We start from the raw sequence: 22,360 nt of genomic DNA on the forward strand, positions 1-22,360 counted from the left end.
CCCCCGTTTCCGCCATATCTTGGCTTCCTCCTTCCAAATCAGAATGACTTTTAAATGCTGTTTCCTGACCTAGTATCGTCTTTCTGCCTAAGAATGTAAATATAACTGAGTTGTTATTCAATCCAAACAAATTTTTTTAGAGACACATGGGCAGACACAGAGAAAAGCCTGGGGCCACCAGTGGCAGAGGGGAGGTGTATTACCTCTTATTTCCTGGGAGTCTCAGCCTCAGAAAAAGAGAGCTGCTTAACTCCCAATCCACATTGAACCCTGGCTTTTTGAGGAATTCTCTACATAACTGTCCTTGAACAGTCACAGCAGGGTTCTTTGTAAGAGCCAACAAAGAAGAAAGAGCAACAAATGACAAGGTCATTTCAAAAAGGAAAACAAACTTGTATCCTAGCATACTATACCCATAGGGAATTCATATAAGCCTGGGGCACCTGAGTGGCTCAGTTGGTTAATTTTCTGACTCTTGATTTCAGCTCAGGTCATGATTTCATAGTTCTTGAGTTCAAGCCCTACATCCAGCTCTGTGCTAACAGTGTGGAGCCTGCTTGGGATTCTCTCTCTCCCTTTCTACTCCTCCCTGGATTGTGCTCTCTCTCTCTCTCTGCCCCTCCTCTACACATGCACACACTCCCTCTCCCTCTCAAAATAAATAAACTTTAAAAAAAACCTAAAAAATTATAGATTTGACAAAGGCACTTAACTCATTGCATTAGCATATAGTATGTAGGTTTTATTTTTGACCAATATATTATTTTGATCAAAATTAAGTAATCTTTTGAAAATCAAATGCCCGAAGTAAAATCTTACTTTTGAAATGAGGAGAAGTAATAAATATGGTAGACACGTAATACACCAGTAGAAAGTGTGTGTGTTTAATAAATCAGAAAGCAAAAGCGAAAAGAGAAAAGGGAGATTGAGAAATTCAGTTGGGAGATGAAAGGGGAAATGGGAGAGCAGGCGAAAGTTAAAGAATAATGAAATCCTGGGTGGCTAATTAATTGCATTCACTCCCTAAGCCATTTCTCATCTGGAGCTTGAGTGGGAAAATCTGGCCGCCCTTCAGGTATCAGTCCTATCGGCAAGAATGCAGTTGTAAAGGGGATTGAACTCCTTCTGTACATTCTAAAAAGGCTTGGGATCTGAATTTCATGCCAGATTACTGTTCTTATGTTGGACTTACCATAAGCATACCCTGTACATACAGATTAAGCTGACGCTCTAGCCACAGCTGTGAGGCTAAGGCAAACACAGTCAACTCTATCGTATGCAAAGGCAAAGAACCTGTCATTCCAAAAAGAATCTATGAAGGGAGTGTCCTGGAACTAAACAAAAGAAACTGTAGGCAAAACCCTGAGGAAAACACCGCAACTCTGAGAATCCTCGTATCTTACAGTTATTTTGCTAGGATATTATTATAAACTGTATTCCTCAATCTAGGTGAATGAAGACACCATTATTTACTAACAAAAGATGGAGTCGATGATCAAAGAAGTCTGTCAAGGTCACATATTTCTGACTGCTTGGATTTCTCCATGATGTAGGGAGCTATCTCTATAGACAAAGTGAGCTGATGAAAGCTGCTCATTGTATTTCTCAAATGCTGGTCCGTGAACATAATTGGAGATAGGAAAAACTGACGCGGAAACAGCGTCTTAACAGAGAACAAGGCTGATCTTTCATGGAAACAATCCATGTAATATATTGAGAGAAAGTCTTTCTGCTGGGGATTGCTGCTGGGAAAATTGATGCAGAGGACCATGACAACTCTTCATACATATGCAATCACTGACTTCTGAAGCCCTGCGCCTCTAAATGCTATAAACCCTCTTTCCAGGGCCACAGTTCAGTGCACCACGGTAATGAACACAGCACATTAAACATGAATATCATCTACTTTATTTCACAGGTCCCTCTGAGTAAGTCCATTATATCATGTCATTTTAAAAAGCACGTGGAATTTTCCCTGGGCTGCCGAGAACGCAGATCACAGACTGAGAGTTCACCATGCCAGCAGGAGCATTTCCTTCAAATGAGAGAGGCAGGTCCTGATGTTTCTATTCCACTGGCATCTTTCAGGTATTCTTTCTCGCAGACTATTTCGATCAAACGTATTAACTATCAAAGGAAAGAGATTCTTAACCTTGCCAACAGGAAAAAGCATTTTTGTGACAGCACACAGTAGTATGTTCTTTCGGTTAACTGACTGACCTTTTTATTGGTGAAGGTGCAGTGATTTGAGTTGTTCCTTCATTTTCTCCATTTTCCATGTTTCCTGTTACTCGATTGACGCTGTTTGATCCTAGGAGCAAAGAGGGGGAAGGAAAGATGGAAGAAAAGAGACAGTGGTGAGAAAAACAAAAGGAGACAAGAAGTTATTTTAAACTCCAACTTCAGGGACATCGTGGCACATTTTATTGATAAATTATAATTATAAATAAATAATGAATCACCCAGTAAAGCTTAGGTACCATTTTCTGACATGTACTGAGCCTTTAATACATAATCGTGTCCAAGAGGGTCTAGGATATGACACCACTTTAAAATGGGCCCTTTTGAAACTTTAAGAGTTAACTAAGTCCCCACTTCATGGATATTTAGACTACTAAAATAGGATTCTAAGATATTTAGCACTATACACTGGTATGTAAGACCTGATAACCACGTTGTGAAGAAATTACTGTTTTTTGGCATGCCATGCATGATAGTCCCCATTCTAAATCAGACCAAAAATATTTCAACTTATAATGTAAATGGCAAAAAAAAAAGAGTAATATAGATGTGATTTCTATCACTCACATGGGGAAAAAAAAAAGTTTTCAAATGTGTTTTTTTATGCAAACATCCCTAAAAGCCTAAAACTGACTGTTTAAAAGCTACTATTCCACATATTTGCATACAGGCTAGATGCACCAGCAGAGGGAGCCTCCGGCAGACACAATGTTGGAAATCATGATTCAAATAAAGGTAAGTGAAGTGTCTAGGCCCATGGAGGAAGTCTGGATCCCATTCTCAGAAGGGAGGCTGTTAAGTGTGCAGGGGAAGTGACACATGGGCACTGATGATGACGACTCCTCTCAAGTGGCATGCACCTCACTCTGGGAAGTGCAGGAAAAACCAGCAAGGGGACCCCCAAAGTCCTTGTTCAATTAACTCTAGGTGACATGCAGGTTGTTTTCTTCAAAGTGGCATCTTGCAGAAGTATGTCCAGAGTTCAAGTCCTCTGATCCTAATAGTAATCACCACTAACCACTGATAGTTTTTGAGCCATGAAGTGAGGTTGTAATACTATTAAGAGCTAATATTTATTGAGCACTTACTATGTATCAGTTGCTATCCCAAGCACTTCATGTCTATTTACTCATATAATCTTCAAAATAATCCTAAAAGGTTAATATTATCCCCATTTTTAAAGATAAGAAAAATGGGCCTTTCCCAAGGTCCTACAGCTCATGAGTGGTGGGACCAGCTTTGCAAACCAGCAGTCTGGTGCCAGACGTTAGCTCTAAACCACCTTACATAGGTTTCCATGTGCCACCTGCACCCCACCCTCAAACAGTTCAAAATTAAGGGTCTGCTGGGAGAGACACACTCTTTAGAGCACTTGGAGGCACATTTGACTACTCATCAGGAAAAATAAACAGTAATGAATACACCTTGGACAGAGAAAACAGTGGTTTCAATTAAGAGCTCCAAAAACGATCACTATAAGGAATTTGACATGGATTCAATATCTGAATTTTGTTCCTATTTTGGAATTCTGAAATGGAAAGGTAAGACTGAAGATATATTAAAAACATTAGAGGTAAGTTCATGTCGGAGCAACATTCAGAATCCAGGCATTAGAAAGTTAGTCTGGAGCCTACAGAAAATTTCACCAGATATGACAAGTGGGACAAAAACCAGTTCCCCTGAATCACCCCATGTGCTATCAGACATCGGCACTAGCTGGTCATTGTCTATTTTGCCATGACCATTAATAAAAATTCCAAGGGCAGACTCCCTAAGTTGCAGGCACAGATCTGAGATGGAGCTGCTTCTCAAATGTGAACTCCATGTGGTGTGGCCCTGAGACAGTGGCAGGAAGGATTGATTCATTTGTGCTCTAGACAGTGGGTGTGCACCAACATTAATATTTTTATTGTTCCTAATAAACTTTTAAAAAATGTGGTATTGTTTCAGCAGCTATTACGAATTTATAACATAAATGAAGGGAGTACCTAGGGCTGTATCCCAGGCTGTGGCGGGGGAGGGGGGGGAAGACAGAACACAGCAGAGAGCCCAATACCCAGTGTTAATAACACGAATGGAAGCAGCACCAAGTAAAGGTGAACATCATGTGAACCCAAGTCCTGTGTGACTAGCCTAAGAATAAACCCAGGTTTGCTCCACTTCTCATCTCTTTAGACTGATTAGTCTTTTCTTAGTCTAATAACCAATCACCTCAGAGCAAGTGAAGGTGCTTATCACATTTGCCTGTTTCCATCCATCTGAATCTTTTTCCCCCTAATGTTTATTTGAGAGAGAGAGAGAGAGAGAGAGAGAGAGAGAATGAGCGGGTGAGAGGCATAGAGAGGGGGGAACAGAGGGTCCAAAGCAGGCTCTGTGCTGACAGCAGCAAGCCCGATGTGGGGCTCAAACTCACAAAATGCGAGATCATGACCTGAGCTGAAGTCAGATGCTTAACTGACTGAGCCATGCAGGTGCCCCTACCTGAATCTTCTGAAAAATTAATAAACAGGTAGATAAATAAATCCAGGAATATTTTCAAATAGCTAAATTTTAAATGATGTATGTGTACATACTTTCTAAACAAACCAATATCTGGTTATCTACACTCTCCAAATAATTTTTGAGATGAACACAAGATGGATGTTTTTCCAAAAGAATTTCAGGCAGGGCACCTGAGTGGCTCAGTCAGTTAAGCATCTGACTTCAGCTCAGGTCATGATCTCGCGTTTTGTGAGTTCGAGCCCCACATCGGGGTTGCTGCTGTCAGCACAGAGCCTGCTATGGACCCTCTGTTCCCCCCTCTCTATGCCTCTCACCTGCTCATTCTCTCTCTCTCTCTCTCTCTCTCTCTCTCTCTCTCTCTCTCTCTCTCAGTCTGATTTTGGCTCAGGTCATGATCTGTGAGTTCAAGCCCCGCGTCGGGCTCTGTGCTGACAGCTCAGAGCCTGGAGCCTGCTTCGCATTCTGTGTCTCCCTCTCTCTCTGCCCCTGCCCCGCTCATGCTCTGTCTCTCTCTCTTTCTCTCTCTCTCTCTCTCTCTCTCTCTCTCTCTGTCAAAAATAAAACATTAAAAAAAATTTAAAAAGAATTTCAGGGAAAAAATCACATACGTGCTGTCTCTCAGACATTCAGAAACAGTTTAGCAAGACTTCTTCAAAATAAATTATGTGACTGTCAGGACTATTTTGCTAACAGTCACAGGACTCTCATATACACAGCATAAATAAATAAGGTATTGGCAGTAATACGATATAATTCATGGTTCTTTTATATTCAAAACAGTGACTACTAACTAAAAACGTGTAGATATATATTCCCTTTCTCTTTAATAATAGGGTCTTAAAAGTCTCATGAGGAAAACAGACTACAGGCTACTTACAGACTACACACAAATGCTACTTACAAGCACTAACTTACTGGGAGCACTTCTGAAGTATCCCCTCATATAACATTCATATGCTAACTATAAATTACTCTTTTCTATTTGTGGATGTAGCATTCTTTAAAAAGCCCTAATTAGGCAATAATTATTAGCTTTCTTTATGTTGCTAAAGATGCACTTAAAAGTAATAACTGTACTTTTAGAACACTGTATTTTAACTAATTAGGTCAAATTAGTGATATGTTGTCACACTACGATTTGAGGAGAAAGCTAGGCAATTCAGTAAAGCTAGGTTGTGTTGGATTACTGAAATCTGCAAAGGTGAGAAAGGTTACACGTTATTGAGATTTACTGACTTTCCATGTTGCTGACATGCACTACTATTTTCCTTTCCCAAGCTTCTTCCCCCCTTATCAAACCACCTTTCAGAATCATCCCATCTACATTAGCTCAGATGCTTGCACTACAGAGAAGAGGTGAGCTGATAGACCCATCACACTAAAAGGCTAGTGTTTTCATGTATTATTGGCCACGCAATAGTTCTATCTCATTAAATTTTTTTAATGTTTGTTTGTTTGTTTGTTTGTTTGTTTGTTTAGAGAGAGGGGCAGAGAGAAAGGGAGAGAGAGGTAATTCCAAGCAGGCTCCGGGCTCTCAGCGCAGAGCCTGACTCAGGGTAATGCAGGGCACACAAACTCATGAACCTAAAATCATGACCTAAGCTGAAATCACAAGTCAGATGCTTAACCAACTGATCCACCCAGGCACCCCAACAGTTCCATTTTAAAGAGGAAAAAGGAAAGCCAAATATTAACTAAAATACTTAATTGATCACAACGGAATTTTAGGCAGTGTCCTAGGAGATATTTTCAGGTTGGAACAAATCTTTTTCTCCCACTCCTTTTTCACTGTGTTATAATGGACCACACACACACACACACACACACACACACACACACACATATATATGTGAAATATGAACAGTTTAACAAAGTATTATATAATGAATGACTGTTTAACCACTATCCACTTTAAGAAATAAAACATTGAGGGCAATTTTCCTACACTGCATAAATCACTCCATTTGGAGCAATTCTTTCTTTTAGATAAAGCCAAACAGTTGTTTACCATCCAAAATATCTAGAAACATGAATTATGTATATATTTCATAAAATATATTTTTAAATTATTTTTAAATTATTAATAAAAGTTAATAAGGCATCAAAATCTTAATAAAACGAAGGATGCATCACTGTACTGCTTCATGACTGTTAACACAGTGCTTTACACATGGTGGGGTATCAGTGAAGGTCTACTATAAAGGATGTATTCGCTTCTATTTTTTCCACCAGAAGGGAAAATTCAGGATAATGATGCTATTTTGTAGAAGTGTCAAAACTAAGTTCAAAAAAAACCTGTATGTGAAGTGCAACACAAGGGACGTGTAGCCATATCCCACAGGACTAGGCTACTGTTTAGAGTTCTGAAAGCTACCTTCTGCCATAACTCACTATTCTTTTAAATGATGACTACAGACGATCTATAAGAGATCAGTTATTGGCATATGGTTATTAAGGTGCCTCGTAAATCTGTATTTTATTTTTTTAATGTTTATTTTATTTTTGAGAGAGAGAGAGAGAGACAGGATGCGAGTGGGTTAGGGGCAGAGAGAGAGGGAGACACAGAATCTGAAGTAGGCTCCAGGCTCCGAGCTGTCAGCACAGACCCTGACGTGGGGCTCGAACTCACAAGCTGTGAGATCATGACCTGAGCCGAAGTAGGACGCTCAACTGAGCCACCCAGGGGCCCCTATATTTTATTCTTAATGTAAATGCTAGCAAGACCATTTACACAGTTAGAGGCATCCAATTCATTATATATATTGTTCACATTAAAAAAACAATGGGCTTTGGGGTGCCTGCGTGGCTCACTTGGCTGGGTGTCTGACTCCTGATTTCAGCTCAAGTCATGATCCCAGGGTTGTGGGATTGAGCCCCACCCTCAGTGTGGAGCCTGCTTAAGATTTTCTCTCTGCTCCTCTCCCCAACTTGTGTTCTCTCTAAAATTAAAATTTTTTTTTTAAAAAAGGACAATGGGCTTTATTTCAGGAGGCTAGTCACATTTGGTAAAGTAAGCTAATCAGGGGATTGCTATAGTTTCTTAAGGACCCAAATCTAGCTCCTGTCATCATTTTTGTCTCTGGACTATTAGTCACTATAGGTTAATATGGGTCCACACAGTTCTCTACAGTTTACACAACACTGCAATGCCAGTGTCCAATGCTTTACGGTACCTTCCTTGTTCGTTTTTTAACATGTTATATGTGAACGTTTCAAGCTTGTGTGCATCAGACCATGACCAGGCTTTTGTGTGGTTTGGCTCTGTTCACGTTTGAGTGCCCTCGTCTTAAATGACCCTTGCCTTCAATTCAGGAAGAGTGGCTGTCAGAAACAAAATCAACTTTCCCAGGATCTATTTAGCTACTTGATCTGGGGAAAATTCTTAAAAGTCATTCCTGTGATGTCAAAATTTGGTGATGGATATGCACGGATTTTCAGTTACAAAAACACTTTGCATTTTAATAGTATTAGGAATCTCACAAAATTTGTAGCTCAATTTGACACCTATCAACCTAAATTAAACTTTTGATGTCATTTAAATGTTGCCAATGCTTTTAATTTACAGAGTAGGCATGAGGATAAATGTGTGACATTAAGTGAAAAAAGATTTTTCTAAGCAAGTGACAATGCCTTATTCTGTTATATGAGGGGAAGGACAAATAGCCAATTACTAAAGCAGGATTTCAATATATAAATGATTTCATTTTAAGAACACTCAAATATGGGGGCGCCTGGGTGGCGCAGTCGGTTAAGCGTCCGACTTCAGCCAGGTCACAATCTCGCGGTCCGTGAGTTCAAGCCCCGCGTCAGGCTCTGGGCTGATGGCTCAGAGCCTGGAGCCTGTTTCCGATTCTGTGTCTCCCTCTCTCTGCCCCTCCCCCGTTCATGCTCTGTCTCTCTCTGTCCCAAAAATAAATAAAAACGTTGAAAAAAAAATTAAAAAAAAAAAAAGAACACTCAAATATGATAAATTTGTAAACTTTTAGGTTAAATTTTATCCAATTTATTCACATTTTCTTATCTAAATTAAAAGATAAAAAACCTGTATCCGATGCTTAAGACAATCAGGGCAGATTACAACTGTTCCCAATGCAACAGATTATGTATTAGGTTCCAGTAAAACTCATCTGATTTCATATTGCCTAACCCCACGATTTATCATAAGAAATGTGATATTCATGAATTAAGAATGAGCTTTTAATTGGAGATACAGTTTAATGTTATAGTTGTTACAGTGACAGTACAAAGTCACTATGCCTTGGTTTCACCAACTTTAGACTGAGTACTATGGAAAAAATGGCAGAAAGCATAGAAAGTTAGCAAAATAAGACATTTTTTCTAACACCACAAATTATGGTCAAACAGGAGAATTTGGCAAAACAGCCACTCATTAAATTAGGCAAAACAAAACTGAATCTTGAAACACAAAATTTGGAAAATAGAAGTGTTTCATCATCTAGTGGCTAATTCTTTAAAGTTCAAATGCCTGACATCAGCCCATTCATCCCAAACAGGCAGCCAGATTCCTGCTTTTTTAAGAGTTTCTTCATTCAAAAAGCCCAAGGGTGGTATTTAAGCAGTTACTGCTTTAGCAAAAACATAGAGACTTTTAAGACACTGATTTTGCTACATGTCAACTGCAAGATCAAACAAGGCATTCTGCTAAAAAGCTGAAGGCTAAATTATAAAGAATTGGGTGTGGAGGAGAAAGATGCTAGGAAAATATGTCTACACATGAAAGATCGTTTCTCTGGTTGGTCTGCTTCCAATTTCTCCTTCCCTGACCCAGTACTCTCCTGGATCCCTCTGCTTTCCTCATCACCAAAATGATCAACTTCGGAGTGTGAGCTGGGTGGAAATGAAGGCATTGCATCCTCTGCTCCTTTGGCGGAGCTACCAAAGTACACACTGAGAGAGACACAGTGTGTCACAGACATCCTTCCTCGTGGGTCAGAAAGGTAGGTTCAAAAACAAGAAAGGCACTTCTGAACCTGTGAAGTCATCTGCTCGGTCCCTGAGGTCCTCGGAGTAGAATGAAAGTGTTCTAGCTAAAGAACTTGTGATCTACACCTGTGCATGCTGGAGGGGCTGTGAGACATGGTAGCAGCAGAAGGGTGCCATCTTTCCTTTCAGCACCCATGGGCTCAATGACAACACCTATCTGTGACTGGCTGGCTGGAATTAAGAAGTGGCAAATCTCTTAAATACCAAGTTTTCTTCTTATGATAGGAGGACACAATTCAAGGGAAGAAGACTGAGTAAACGCTCACATCCAATCCTGGCAGTACTCTTGCATTCCCCCCAACCCCTTCAAGGGGACCACACAATTTAGAGCAACACACAGTAAACCTTTTCCAAGTCATCTTTTTTTTTTAATTTTTAATATTTATTTATTTGAGAGAGAGAGAGCGCATGCGTGCACATGATGGTGGGGAGGGGGCAGAAAAAGAGAGGGAAACAGAATCTGAAGCAGGCTCCAGGCTCTGAGATGTCAGCACAGAGCCCGACACGGGGGTTGAACTCGAAAACCACAAGATCATGACCAGAGCTTAACCAACTGAGCCACCCAGGTGCCCCTCCAAGTCATTTTCTGTCAATTTATCTCACCTGGTGCAGCAGGTGGACCATTCCATCTCTCAAATTGGTTCTGCTTCACAGGAATATGCTAGATCCCTGCTTTAGAGGTTTTTATTTGATGCAAGTATAATAGAATATAAAATATATACGAAGTACATATCATTATATGTAAGAACCGCTTTAAAAAGGCTTTTTTAGCTAAGGTAAAATTGAGAAAATTCATATTTTTTTCTGCCTCATAGTTTGAGCTCAGATCTAGGAGGTCTTAACTTGGAGTTCTTTGAGCTTTTTACCCAGTACAAAAGAATCTGAAAAACTACTGTCCCCTAGTGAATGCTTCTAAGGTGATATCAAACATTTTTTATCAAAAGTTTTATAGTTCCAACTTTTTATGGTGACAAATGGTAACTAGATTTATCATGGGGATCATTTAGTAATGTATAAAAATACCATATCACTGTGATGTACCCCTGAAACTAATAGGATAGTCTATGTCAAGTACACTTGATTTAAAAAAAAAAAGTTGAAACAATACCGAAGTACGTCATTTGCAGGATACAGAAAATATTGACACTTTAAAATGGAATTGTGTCACAACTCTTTTCAATGTATCCAATGCAAGAAAATACCATAGAAATTGGATACCCACAGTCACCCATTTTAAAACTACATGAAATGAGTTTCCATTTGGAAATTTCATGGCATTCTTTATTCTCCTTGTATTTGCATTTCAATTCCACCTCCTCCCAAAAATTTATCCCAAAGTAATACATGTTGTACCACTTGAAAGTTTTATTCACGTCTCAGTGACAAAAAATAGAAATAAATTTAAGTTTTATAAAGCTCTAGGTGTTAAAAATTTCTTCTGAACTAAGCCATTACAATTATTAATAGATTATTAGTATACCAAAATAATGTTGAAAAACAATTAAGAGTAAAAAGTAAACTTTTGTTGGAAAGTAATTGTTAATGAGATAAACAAGGTAGTTTTGTTTTCCCAACAAGGACATAGATCATATGCCTTCATGACTATTATTTTGTGCTGGAATAAAACAGGTCGGCAATAATCCCATTCCTGTTTTTATCTGGATAGATTTCAATGCTGAGAAATCTTGTTCACATAAATAAGTATAGTTGTACGTAAAGAAATTAAGAGTTATGTGTCTAGTAGTGATACATACCTAAAATTATTTCAAATCCTCTATCAGGTGACAAATCAATTGGGTCTTCCTCCAATTTTGTCCAAAGTAAAAATGAGGAAATGACTTAGCAAAGGAAGTCATTAATAATTAAGGCCATTTAGTTTCCAAACACCAGCTCAGGAGGTTTTTAACATTTAAGGACAAAACAGTGTAATGGATTCTGGATGAGGAAAAGGTCTGCCTTTCTTTCGGACAATGGGAAATGGTCCGCTGGTAAAGGGCAGGCTGGAGAGAAGAGCCAGCAAAGCAAGTGCACTACAGCAGGCAGATTCCCGTCAGGAAAGAGAATCTGAAAGGCGACTGAATCAAAACCGTCTGTGCTCACACAACCCTCAAGAAAGTCCTCCTGGGGCACCTGGGTGGCTCAGCCAGTTGGGTGGCCAGCTCCTGATTTCAGCTCATGTATTGATCTCAGGGTTTGTGACATCAAGCCCCGCATCTGACTCTGTGCTGACAGCATGGAGAGCCTGCTTAGGTTTCTCTCTGTCTCACTCTGTTCCTCCCCTGCTTGCAGGGGTGTGTGTGTGCTCCACCTGCCTCTCTCAAAAATGAATAAATACCCTTAAAAAAATAAAAAATAAAAATAAAAAATAAAATCTTCCTGTACTCTCTTCACCACCAGGAGCTGCATACCTCAGCGTGAAATCTACTGCCCTAATCTAGCCAGCCTTCAAAATCCACTTCCTTCACAATAACATCATACATTTTACCCTCAGCTGTAAGCAAATTATCCTAGTGGGCACTTAAACTTTTTCAGAGTTCCACTCTGTGACACTTGACACATCCGGCCCACATGTAAGTACATCTTTTACCTCCCTAGCCTGACAAAATGGCTAAGTCTACAAGAGTGGAAGTCCATTTATGTCTCAGCTCTGCCAGTTTACCCATGGTGTGATCTTGGACAAGTTAGTAAATCCCTCTGGGCCTCAGGTTTCTCAACAATTAAATAGAGGTATCACCAAACTACTTATATAGTGGATATGAAGATTAGATAATTTTTAAAAAAGTGCTTGGGAAGCCTGGCTAGTTCAGTTGGTGGAGCATGAGACTCTTGATCTCTGGGGTCATGAGTTCAGGTTCCACATTGGGCATGGAGTCTCAAGATGAAAAATTTAAATAATAATGATAATAATAATAATAATAATAAAGATGAAACAAAGAGAAAGTACTCAACACAGTGCTTGGCTTTGAATAAGTGTGACATAACTGCTTTATTATTTTTATATGACTAAGTTCCCCCTAAATCAGGGGCCAGGTTTTACTCCTTTCTCTATGCTCCACAGAAAAGAGCCTCCACTGAATGTTTTTTCCAACACCTAACCAAGCAATTCAATTCTCAGAGGACAATGACTGGGTGGCCTGCAATTTAACTCAATTCTCATGCTATCAACCTGGAGATAATGTCAGGTCCCACATGTTAAGGGCTGAATCCCTCCAGATTGCCTCCTCGTCAGATTAATTTGCTAGAGGGGTTCTCAGAACTCAGAGAAACAGTTTACTTACGAGATCACCAGTTCATTATAAAAACTCAAAAATGGCCAAATGGAAGACATGCACAAGACAAAGTATGAGAAAGGGGCTCTGAGCAACACTCACTGCATCTCCACGAATTCACCAACCCCTCAGAATCCCATCCTTTGGGGTTTTATGGAGACTTTAGTACAGAGGCACAATTGATGAAGTTGTTGGCTATCAATGATTGAACTCAATCTCCAACACCTCTTTCCTCTCCAGAGGTCAGGGGCTGGGGCTGAAAATCCCAACTCCTTAATTATGGCTGGCTCCCCTTGTACCCAGCCCCCATCCTTAGGGACTTTCCAAAGGTGACCTCAACAGTAGGTTCAAAAGGGCTTGCTATGAATAACAAAAGATGTTCCTTCACCTCTACTGCTCTTATCATATAGGAAATTCCAATGGTTTTAGGAGCTCTGTGCCAGAAATGGGAATAAACACCAAATACATATTTCTTACTATAAATCACAGTATCACAGGTCTTATGTCAAAGAGGTGCTCAATAAATTCTTGATGAAGGAAAAGGGAATGGGAAACTAAGTATCATTTATGGTAACTCACTAGAGCTATGATATTTAATACACCATAGGCCTTTAGTTTTGCTTGCTTTTCTAATTTGGGTAGCTATGCGTGGAATGCTAAACTTAACTCATGGGAAGAGTGGAAATATTAACATTTTAGAGAAAATCTAACCAGACTTGCCATATATTAAATCTTTTACAGAATGAAAATAAACATCAGCTTCAATGCAGAATAAAAAAGGGTGCCAACTAAGGAAAAGAGCCATGAACATACACCTGACTATATGATCTACGTGATGTGCCTTGCACTTAAGGCTGTTACTGCCTCTTCCCCTCTTTGCTGGGCAAAATGTCCCAAAGAACTTAGAAGCAGACTGACTTGCTGCTTCTTTATAAATTAGCAGGATGTGGGGCACCTGGGTGGCGCAGTCAGTTAAGCGTCCAACTTCAGCCAGGTCACGATCTCGCAGTCCATGAGTTCGAGCCCCACGTCAGGCTCTGGGCTGATGGCTCAGAGCCTGGAGCCTGTTTCCGATTCTGTGTCTCCCTCTCTCTCGGCCCCTCCCCCATTCATGCTCTGTCTCTCTCTGTCCCAAAAAAATAAATAAAATAAACGTTGAAAAAATAAATAAATAAATTAGCAGGATGTACTGTCTTCTCAAGAATATCTGTGGAAACAAGTAGATTTAAAGAAGTAAGGAAATCATGCAATAGTAGGAAAAACCAGGGATGTATATTTTCAAACAATTCAAGGAGTTTCACCTTCTTTATTTTCCATTTACTTTCCAAATATATGCTCTAAGATACCAAACACGTAGATTCAAACACTGCTTTTACAATCTGTGTGACCTTGAGTAAGTAATTATTGTTTCTGAGCTTCGGTTTCCTCGTGAGTAAAATGAGAATATCACCCACGTTCCTCATGGGATTACCAAAGAAGTAACATTATCCACTGTTAAGGTGCAAGGAAACCAGACCAAATTAGGGATTCAACTTAAAGGACACTGCAGGACCTCACAGAGTGGAATTCATGGCTCCTGTGTCCTATCCCCATTCTCCTCTCAAAGCTGCACGGTCCTTTGGTGTTTCTCAGTGACTCTATTCTTTCTCTGCAAACCCACTTCTTTGTTCATGGGTGTGCCTGGCACCTGGGCTGTAACAGTAGCCCCAAAAGTGGTGGCTCTCCACAGCTGACTCATCTTCTGGGCTCTGATTCCAGCTTCACAGAAGAAGGAAACCGGGTGGTTTCCTCAGGTGCCCCATTCTCACCCCTGGAGAGAGGGGAGGGGCAAGACCATTGTTACAGAGGGATTTCCTGTCACCCCTCAGGACACTTGGTTCCAAGATCCACATAGCGCATTGTTCAAAGTGCCAAACAGGACACCTGCTCCAGGAAAGGTGGTTCCTTTTTGCCTGCCTCCCCTGCTTTCCCTACACCAACCAAAATAATCCTGAACTCCAGGAACTAATGCCAACCATTTTTCACACTGATACTAATAAGTAAGAAGAGCAGATTACAGAAATCAATCCCAGATTTCTCAAAGTCTGAAGAAGATGCTGACAGAGAAATCACTGCGAATTCTGAATCTGGTAGTAAAACAAAGCTGTGAAATCCTCAGATGTTGTCTGCGTAAGAAATCTATCTCAAAACCATCTTAAAACCTTGAACCTCCATCTGTGTAGAAAGATGGGTGAAAAAGCAGAAAAATTTACCTAAATGGTTTGTAAAGTCAAGGCAGAGCCTTAGGAGCTGTGACCACAAACAACTGCGAAGGTGGAACCAATTCACACTAACTTCTACAAGAAGAAGTAGGTTCACTAAAGGACTAGTCTTTGGTTATATTCTCTCAGAAGACAAAGGCAGAGACAAAGCCATGCAAAAACCTGTCCAGAAAGGCCTCTATTTGTACCTAGTAAGATAACACTTTTTTTTCTTTTCAAATATTTATTTAAATTCTAGTTAGCTCACATACAGTGCAATATTGGCTTCAAGAATACAATTCAGTGATTCATCACTTACACAAAACACCCAGTGCCCATCATAGCAAGTGCCCCCTTTAATACCTAGCACTTACCTAGCCCATCCCCCACCCTCTTCCCTTCATCAACTCTCAGTTTATTCTCTATCTTTGAGTCTCTTATGGTTTGTTTTCCTCTCTCCCTTTTTGACTTCCTCCCATATATTCATCTGTTTTGTTTTTTAAATTCCACAAATGAGTGAAATCATATATTTATCTTTCTCTAACTTATATCACTTAGCATAATACACTCTAGCTCCATCCACGTTATTGCAGGTGGTAAGATTCCATTCTTTTTGATGGCTGAGTAATATTCTAGTGTGTGTGTGTGTGTGTGTGTGTGTGTGTAGACACACCACACACACACACACACACACACACACACACACCACATCTTCTTCATCCACTCATCAGTCAATGGACATTTGGACTCTCTCCATAGTTGGCTATGGTTGACAATGCTGCCATAAATATCAGGGTGCATGTATTCCTTTGAATCTATACTTTTGCATCCTTTGTGTAAAAACCTAGTAGTGCAATTGCTGGATCATAGGGTAGTTCTATTTTTAACTTTCTGAGGAACCTCCATACTGTTCTCCAGAATGGCTGCACCAGTTTATATTCCCACCAACAGAAGATAGCACTAATTTCTAACCATGAGTTAACCAAAGAGGTAAAATCCAGATTCATCTGGTCAATTCAGACTAAAAGAACGTCTTAAAAAGCTGTATTAATGAATTTCTTATTGCAATTAATTTCATTCAGGAATATGAATTTCATTTGAACTTAAGTTTTATAATTTTTTTAATGTTTATTTTATTTTTGACAGAAAGAGAGAGACAGAGCATGAGCGGGGGAGGGGCAGAGAGAGAAGGAGACACAGAATCTGAAGCAGGCTCCAGGCTCTGAGCTGTGAGCACAGAGCCCAACATGGGGCTCGAACTCACAGACCACGAGATCATGACCTGAGCTGAAGTCAGATGCTCAAATGACTGAGCCACCCAGACACCCCTGAACTTAAGTTTTAAAGAACCAGCTATACTTCTGTATATAAAAGTATACAAAAACATTGTATATTTCCAAGGAGAAAAATGTATTTTGTGATCTGGTAAGATATCTTCCACATCTTATAGGTTTCTGAAATAATGATTAAATTTAAAAACTACTCTAAAAAAGCTTTCCAAAATCTTTTGTCATATTTGGTCCTTTTAACACTATGACAGAGAAGCCAGAGAGAAGAAAGAATTTTAGGAAGAGGGATCTTTAGTGATTTTGTACCAGTTCCTTTATTTTATAGATAATGAGATGAAAGATCAGAATATGGAATGATGGTTGTAGGTCACAGCCAAGTTAGACCAGGAATTCAAATTTACTCAAATTGGATACACTACACCTTTTTTTTTCCCCCTCCCACTGTACCACATGACTTCCCAATGCAGCTGTTTCAATAATCAGTTAAGAGATAATCTAAGACTCAGCAGGAATTCTTCCAGTCCAGGTGAAAAAGAAGCAGGAATCACAGATCTGGATCATTATCTCAGTAGATTGATCAGCTGATTCTTATTTGTTACCTTGAAGAATGAATGTCACAATCACACACTCTCTAAAACAAAGTTAACACTGTTAAATTTTCAAGAAATCATCTCCAAAACGAGCCACATAACACTCCTGGTCAGAATGCCTTGTTCTAATTCCCTTGTATGAGAATTGATACTAATTTCTTCCCTTCCTGTCTTCTGCTGACCCTCACAGGATAAGCAAACACTCCACGATTCCCATCAGGTGCGCAGGAAGGTGCCACAGTCTTCTTCCAGACATTCCTCAGAGTGCCTAGTGATTCTCATCCAGATACCTCCAGGTTCCAGAACATGTGACACTCAGAAATCACTTCACCTCTTTGGGCCCGCGTTTCCTTATACACAACACAAAGTGACTGTCTTACACCTCATCTCATCCAATGACTCCGGGCCCTCCTATGAGCTCTCTTCCTCTGAAACCAAGTATGCTCTCACTTAATGACCTACTCTATTCTATTAAAATGTACAGATATGAATGTGTCTTATGGTCCTTGCCTTAAAGATTTGGGTTGTATCTGTTACAACACAGTAGAAAGTCCTAACATTTGAATTTTGTATGATCAGTCTTGTACTGTTTTGTTACTTTTCCCATAAATCATGATGCATGTTTCCTAGCATAGGAATCAGTGTCTTCCTCTAAGCTTTTCAAAACTCTATTAGAAACGTGAATGTGCAAATGTGTTTATTCAAAAATAAATTTAAAACAAATAACAAAAACAAAAAAAACCAGCAACAAAAACCTTTTAAAATACATTTCTGATTGCCACAGCCAAGTTGGGCTTCTGCTGATGTCATGTCTCACACAATGTGCTAATCAAAGGAAGTACTTAATAAATGATTATTACTTTCTTGACATTACTATTTCTCAACAGCCCAGAGCTATATACTGTATCAATGAACTTGCACTTCACTATGTTAAAGCATTTCTCCATCTGTCCTGCTCTGGGGTGCACCCACGTCAGGTCACCAATAGATGCTGGTCAGCTACCCATGTGTTAATCTTATGCTGCAGGGGCCAGAGCTGTGCAGCACCCACCATCCCCTGGTGTTGGCCAACTGACCTACCAAGAACAAAGTGCTTGTGCTGGGAGTCATGGAGTGTTGAATCCAATTTAGTGATGCTCACAGGGGATGCTGGAGCAACCCGCAGTGAACTCCAGGGACAGGTGGGTTCATACCAGCTGTCAATCAGAGGTTCCAAAGAGGCAGCCCTCGTGTCACATCTGGCTCTCAGGAAGGTTCCAATTTAGCACACAAAAGACTATCTTTAAAATGAAATTGCCACTATTCAAAATTCTGGAAAGTTTACATAAATATCCACATATTATGCTTCCCTTAAAACACTGGAAGTTTGGCAACTCTGGGTCCACTCCCCTGCACAGAAACAAGTGGCTTGGCCTGAGCAGTAGCTGTCTGCTTGCAGACTAGCACAAACCAACCTCGTTCAAAAGTCATTTTCATCACCCCCAGGCATTGTGTTTGCAGCGTTTCCCACAGATGCTGAGTGAGAATGCCAAAATGTCACCGGATCTTGCTTTTCAGTCGTCTGAAGGCTACACTGCAACTATTTATTTCTCTGTTCGTCAGTGTGGTGCCGTTAAGAACCTAAAATGCCGTATCAGACAATCGCAGCATTGTTTATCCATTGCAAATGGATATGTTTCTTCACCCAGTACTTTTCTTACAGCTAATTATGAGTTATAGCCAGATATTGTCTGTACTGCCTACCTATAGCTGATTCTCTTCTGACAGGAACCCACCTATGTGGGTTGCCAAGACCTTTTCAGAGAAAGGGCTGTACAAATATGCACTTTTCCTTCCTGACCTCTCGCCTCCTGCTTTACCCCCAAGCTCCCTCTGAGGCCATGCAGATCTGCAGGAATGCTCTGGCTCCCTGCCCTGGCGCTGAGCTCCTGGGGTGGAGCAGCAGGCAGGCTGGGTGCAGGGCTCTTGACTCCGGAATGCACTTCCTCATAGAGGTGCCAAGGCCTAATCTTGGCGGATTCTAAACACAATGGCTTTTTAGCTACCAGGGCATTTATTATTTGTGACTGAGAGGTGGGGAAAAAAAAAAGTGTTTTAAATCTCCAGACAACCAAGATGCAAGTTAAGAGGAGAAATCACTGAGTTTGTCTGAGGTATTTTAACTTAAATAAAAGAATGTCTTCTATAGTAACGAATCATGCACCATCAATTAATGTTATAAACTAACAAAAAGTGAAAGCCTCCTACCACAATTAGTTTTTTTTATTATTATTATATGTAAGTGTTAAATGAGGTGAGAATCTATGCCAATAACTCCTGAAACTATAGTTCTAAAATTTTGTTTTAGGGAGAATATCAGCAGAATTTAATCTATGAAAATTAATAGCTGGCCTGTTTAGAGTAGAAAGAGAAAATCTATCTTTTATTTAAACCATAACTCCAGGCACGCCTGGCTCGCTCAGTCAGTAGAGCATCTGGCTCTTGATTTCAGAATCATGAGTTCAAGCCCCAGGTTGGATGTAGATATAGTTCAAATAAATAAAACTTTTAAATAAATAAATAAACCATAACTCCTTTTTGTCAAATACAATACAATCTAATCAATCTCTTCTACATCTCAAAATCAGTTTTCTGTTGATCAAAATTTAACGGTCAAAATTTGTAAATGAAAATTTAAGTAACTGTGGCGTCATAATTTAGTAAAGTAATATTTTTTTCCCCTTTGGTCAGTAAAAAGTAATTTTAAAAAAGACAAGACCTATTGTTCCTTTCCAGCCCAGCCACCCATGAATGGGCCTCAGGAATAGGGAGCTTCTGAGGGAGAGGGTGCTCTGAGCAAGCTGGGGGTGTGGGAAGAAAAAGTAACAGGCTGGAGAAACTGCCTGCGATGGTGGGGAAGGGGACAGAGGCCAGAGGGCTACAGCGACCTGACCTAGTGACCTGCAGGCACTCTCTGAAGCATCCCCTCCCCCAGGCAGCAGAAACTTCACCACGGAGGACTGCCAGTGAGGTCTCTGCGCAGGCTTGACCCTAAGCACAGCAGGCTCTCAGGCACGCCAAGCCAAAGATCCCTCCCTCTCACACACACATCCCAGCCCAGCTTCACACAGAACTGCCCACCTTCTTGGGGCCTGGCTGGAACAAGGAGCACAGCAGTGACTAATGTAGATGAAGACAAGAGGACCCTCTTCAAATATTCTGCTCCAAGTCTGAATCCCACCATGACCTGAGAAGTAGGGCATGGCTGAGACTGGATCACCACCAACTGGGTTCAGCTGAGGCTCCCAGTAAAGTACATTTGAATTAGAGGAAAGAGAAAATGGAAGATTTGAGAAAGCAAAAAAAACATTAATCTCTGCCTCCACCACATTCTCCCTATATGTGTGACAGCAACTGTGACACCTCACCATAGGCATTTGCGAAGTGATCCTTCCCTACCCAAGACAGTCACACAGTCAAAGGGAGGGTCCATCTCTGGATCCCATAACACATCGCAGTTTTGTGGAATCCAGACTTGAAAAGTCAGACTAAAAGTAATTCAAAATCAAAGTGAAATGTGTACACAGCAAAGTCTGACTTAGTTTCTAAACACAGCATTGTTTAATCCTTTTTATGTTAAAAATGATGAAAATGAACCATTGTTTAAAATACATGTAATAAATTAGCATGGATGTTTAAAGCTATCACTCCATGGAGATTCACTTTAGTTATATTTATATTCTTCAAAATTTCAAACAGCTTAAACCATCTAAGAACTAAAGATTGGTTGAATAAATTATATGTCTATCCATCTGTGTAACAGAAAATTATATAGATGCTAAAATGGTGCTAAGAACATTTAGAAACTTATTAAAACATATCCGTGACATATTATTAAATAAGAAAAGCAGATTGTAAAAGACTACTATATTGCTTTTGCAGAAAAGATATACAAACAACTAGAAAGCTACGTAATAAGTGTTAACTATCAGGAGAATGGAACTGAATATGAAAGATTTTTTTTCTTTTGGAAGGAAAGGTTCTAAGTTTCTTAACTTTTCTAAAACAAATGTGTATGCATGTATGTATTTTTAAGCAATCTCTACACCCAACGTGGGGCTTGAACTCAGGACCCTGAGATCAAGAGTCACATGCTCCACCAATTGAACCAGGCAGGCATTTATAATAATAAATGCATAATGTGGTGCATTTTAAAAAGGTCTCCCAGATGCTGAGAGGCTGTCCTTGAAAAGCCTGGGTGGTACATTAACCACACCCTTATCCCCTACCAAGAAGAGAGTGTGTTTTAATACAACACAAGATGAATGAGGGGTGTGAAAGTCCAAAATCAACCCCAGGGGTTGTTCTCTGCATACGCCAAGAGAAAAACAAAAATAAAACCAAAAACCTTTGTCCCTAAATTAATCAGCTTCAGTATTTGGGCTTCCAAGGAGAGCCACACACCCACACATATACAAAAAGTGTCACAGAGGCAACTATCTTTGTAAGAGGATATGAGAAGAAAAGGAGCAAGGGAGCAGGTTTGTAAACAAAGCATGTATGATTCCCACGTCTTGAGTAGAATGCAATGGTAATTTGAAGCAAGACATGCTTTTGATAGTCTCAGTTGGTCTCACTCATTTCATGAGGCACAGCAATTCAGAAACAGCATAGGATTTGAAAGTTTGCTAATTGTACCACGTTGTATTTGATCCAAATGGAATTTCAGACTGCTCATAACAAAGATAAATAGAAATTATTAAGACAAAAATATTAAATATTACAGGTAAAATTTTTATCCTAAGTTACCTATTTTTTATATAATCTTGGACAAATTTGTCCTTTTAACTCTTACTTTCCTCATCAGCCAAACAGGGAAAACGATAATACTTCTGTGGCAAAGTAACCTATTGCAAAGTTAATTCAAGTCTTATTTTGCCACTGCAGAACCAACAGAAAGAATTTAATTTCCTCCCAGCTCAGTGATGGGGGGAACCTACACTCAGATTTAATTGGGCTTCGAAAGAGTAAGTCAGGTGACACTCTCACACGGGGAGCAGTAGAGCAGAACACTTTCCTCAGAGGCTTGACATAAGGATTAAACGAAACAACAGATGTCACAATGCTATGTCAATTGTCATGCAATGCTCAGATAGAAATTACTGTTATTAAAAATTCCCCTCACTTGCCACAATATGGTAAAAACAAAAACCAGGAGATCTAGGCTCTTATTCCAGCCCCACACT

At 39.9% G+C, this 22,360-nt stretch overlaps 1 protein-coding gene across 4 annotated transcripts in view; it reads right to left on the reverse strand.

Annotated features, from left to right (window-relative positions):
- The window catches only part of EPB41L4A (erythrocyte membrane protein band 4.1 like 4A), a 261,867-nt gene that overhangs the window by 46,960 nt on the left and 192,547 nt on the right, over nucleotides 1-22,360 (reverse strand). For all 4 annotated transcript variants that reach the window (XM_047824580.1, XM_047824657.1, XM_047824507.1 and 1 more), the window contains exon 14: nucleotides 2,221-2,311. In XM_047824580.1, coding sequence (XP_047680536.1) covers nucleotides 2,221-2,311 — 91 coding nt within the window. The remainder of the gene's footprint in view (nucleotides 1-2,220; nucleotides 2,312-22,360) is intronic.

Source organism: Prionailurus viverrinus, chromosome A1 (assembly GCF_022837055.1).
Source record: "Prionailurus viverrinus isolate Anna chromosome A1, UM_Priviv_1.0, whole genome shotgun sequence".
NCBI classification, from domain to species: Eukaryota; Metazoa; Chordata; class Mammalia; order Carnivora; family Felidae; genus Prionailurus; species Prionailurus viverrinus.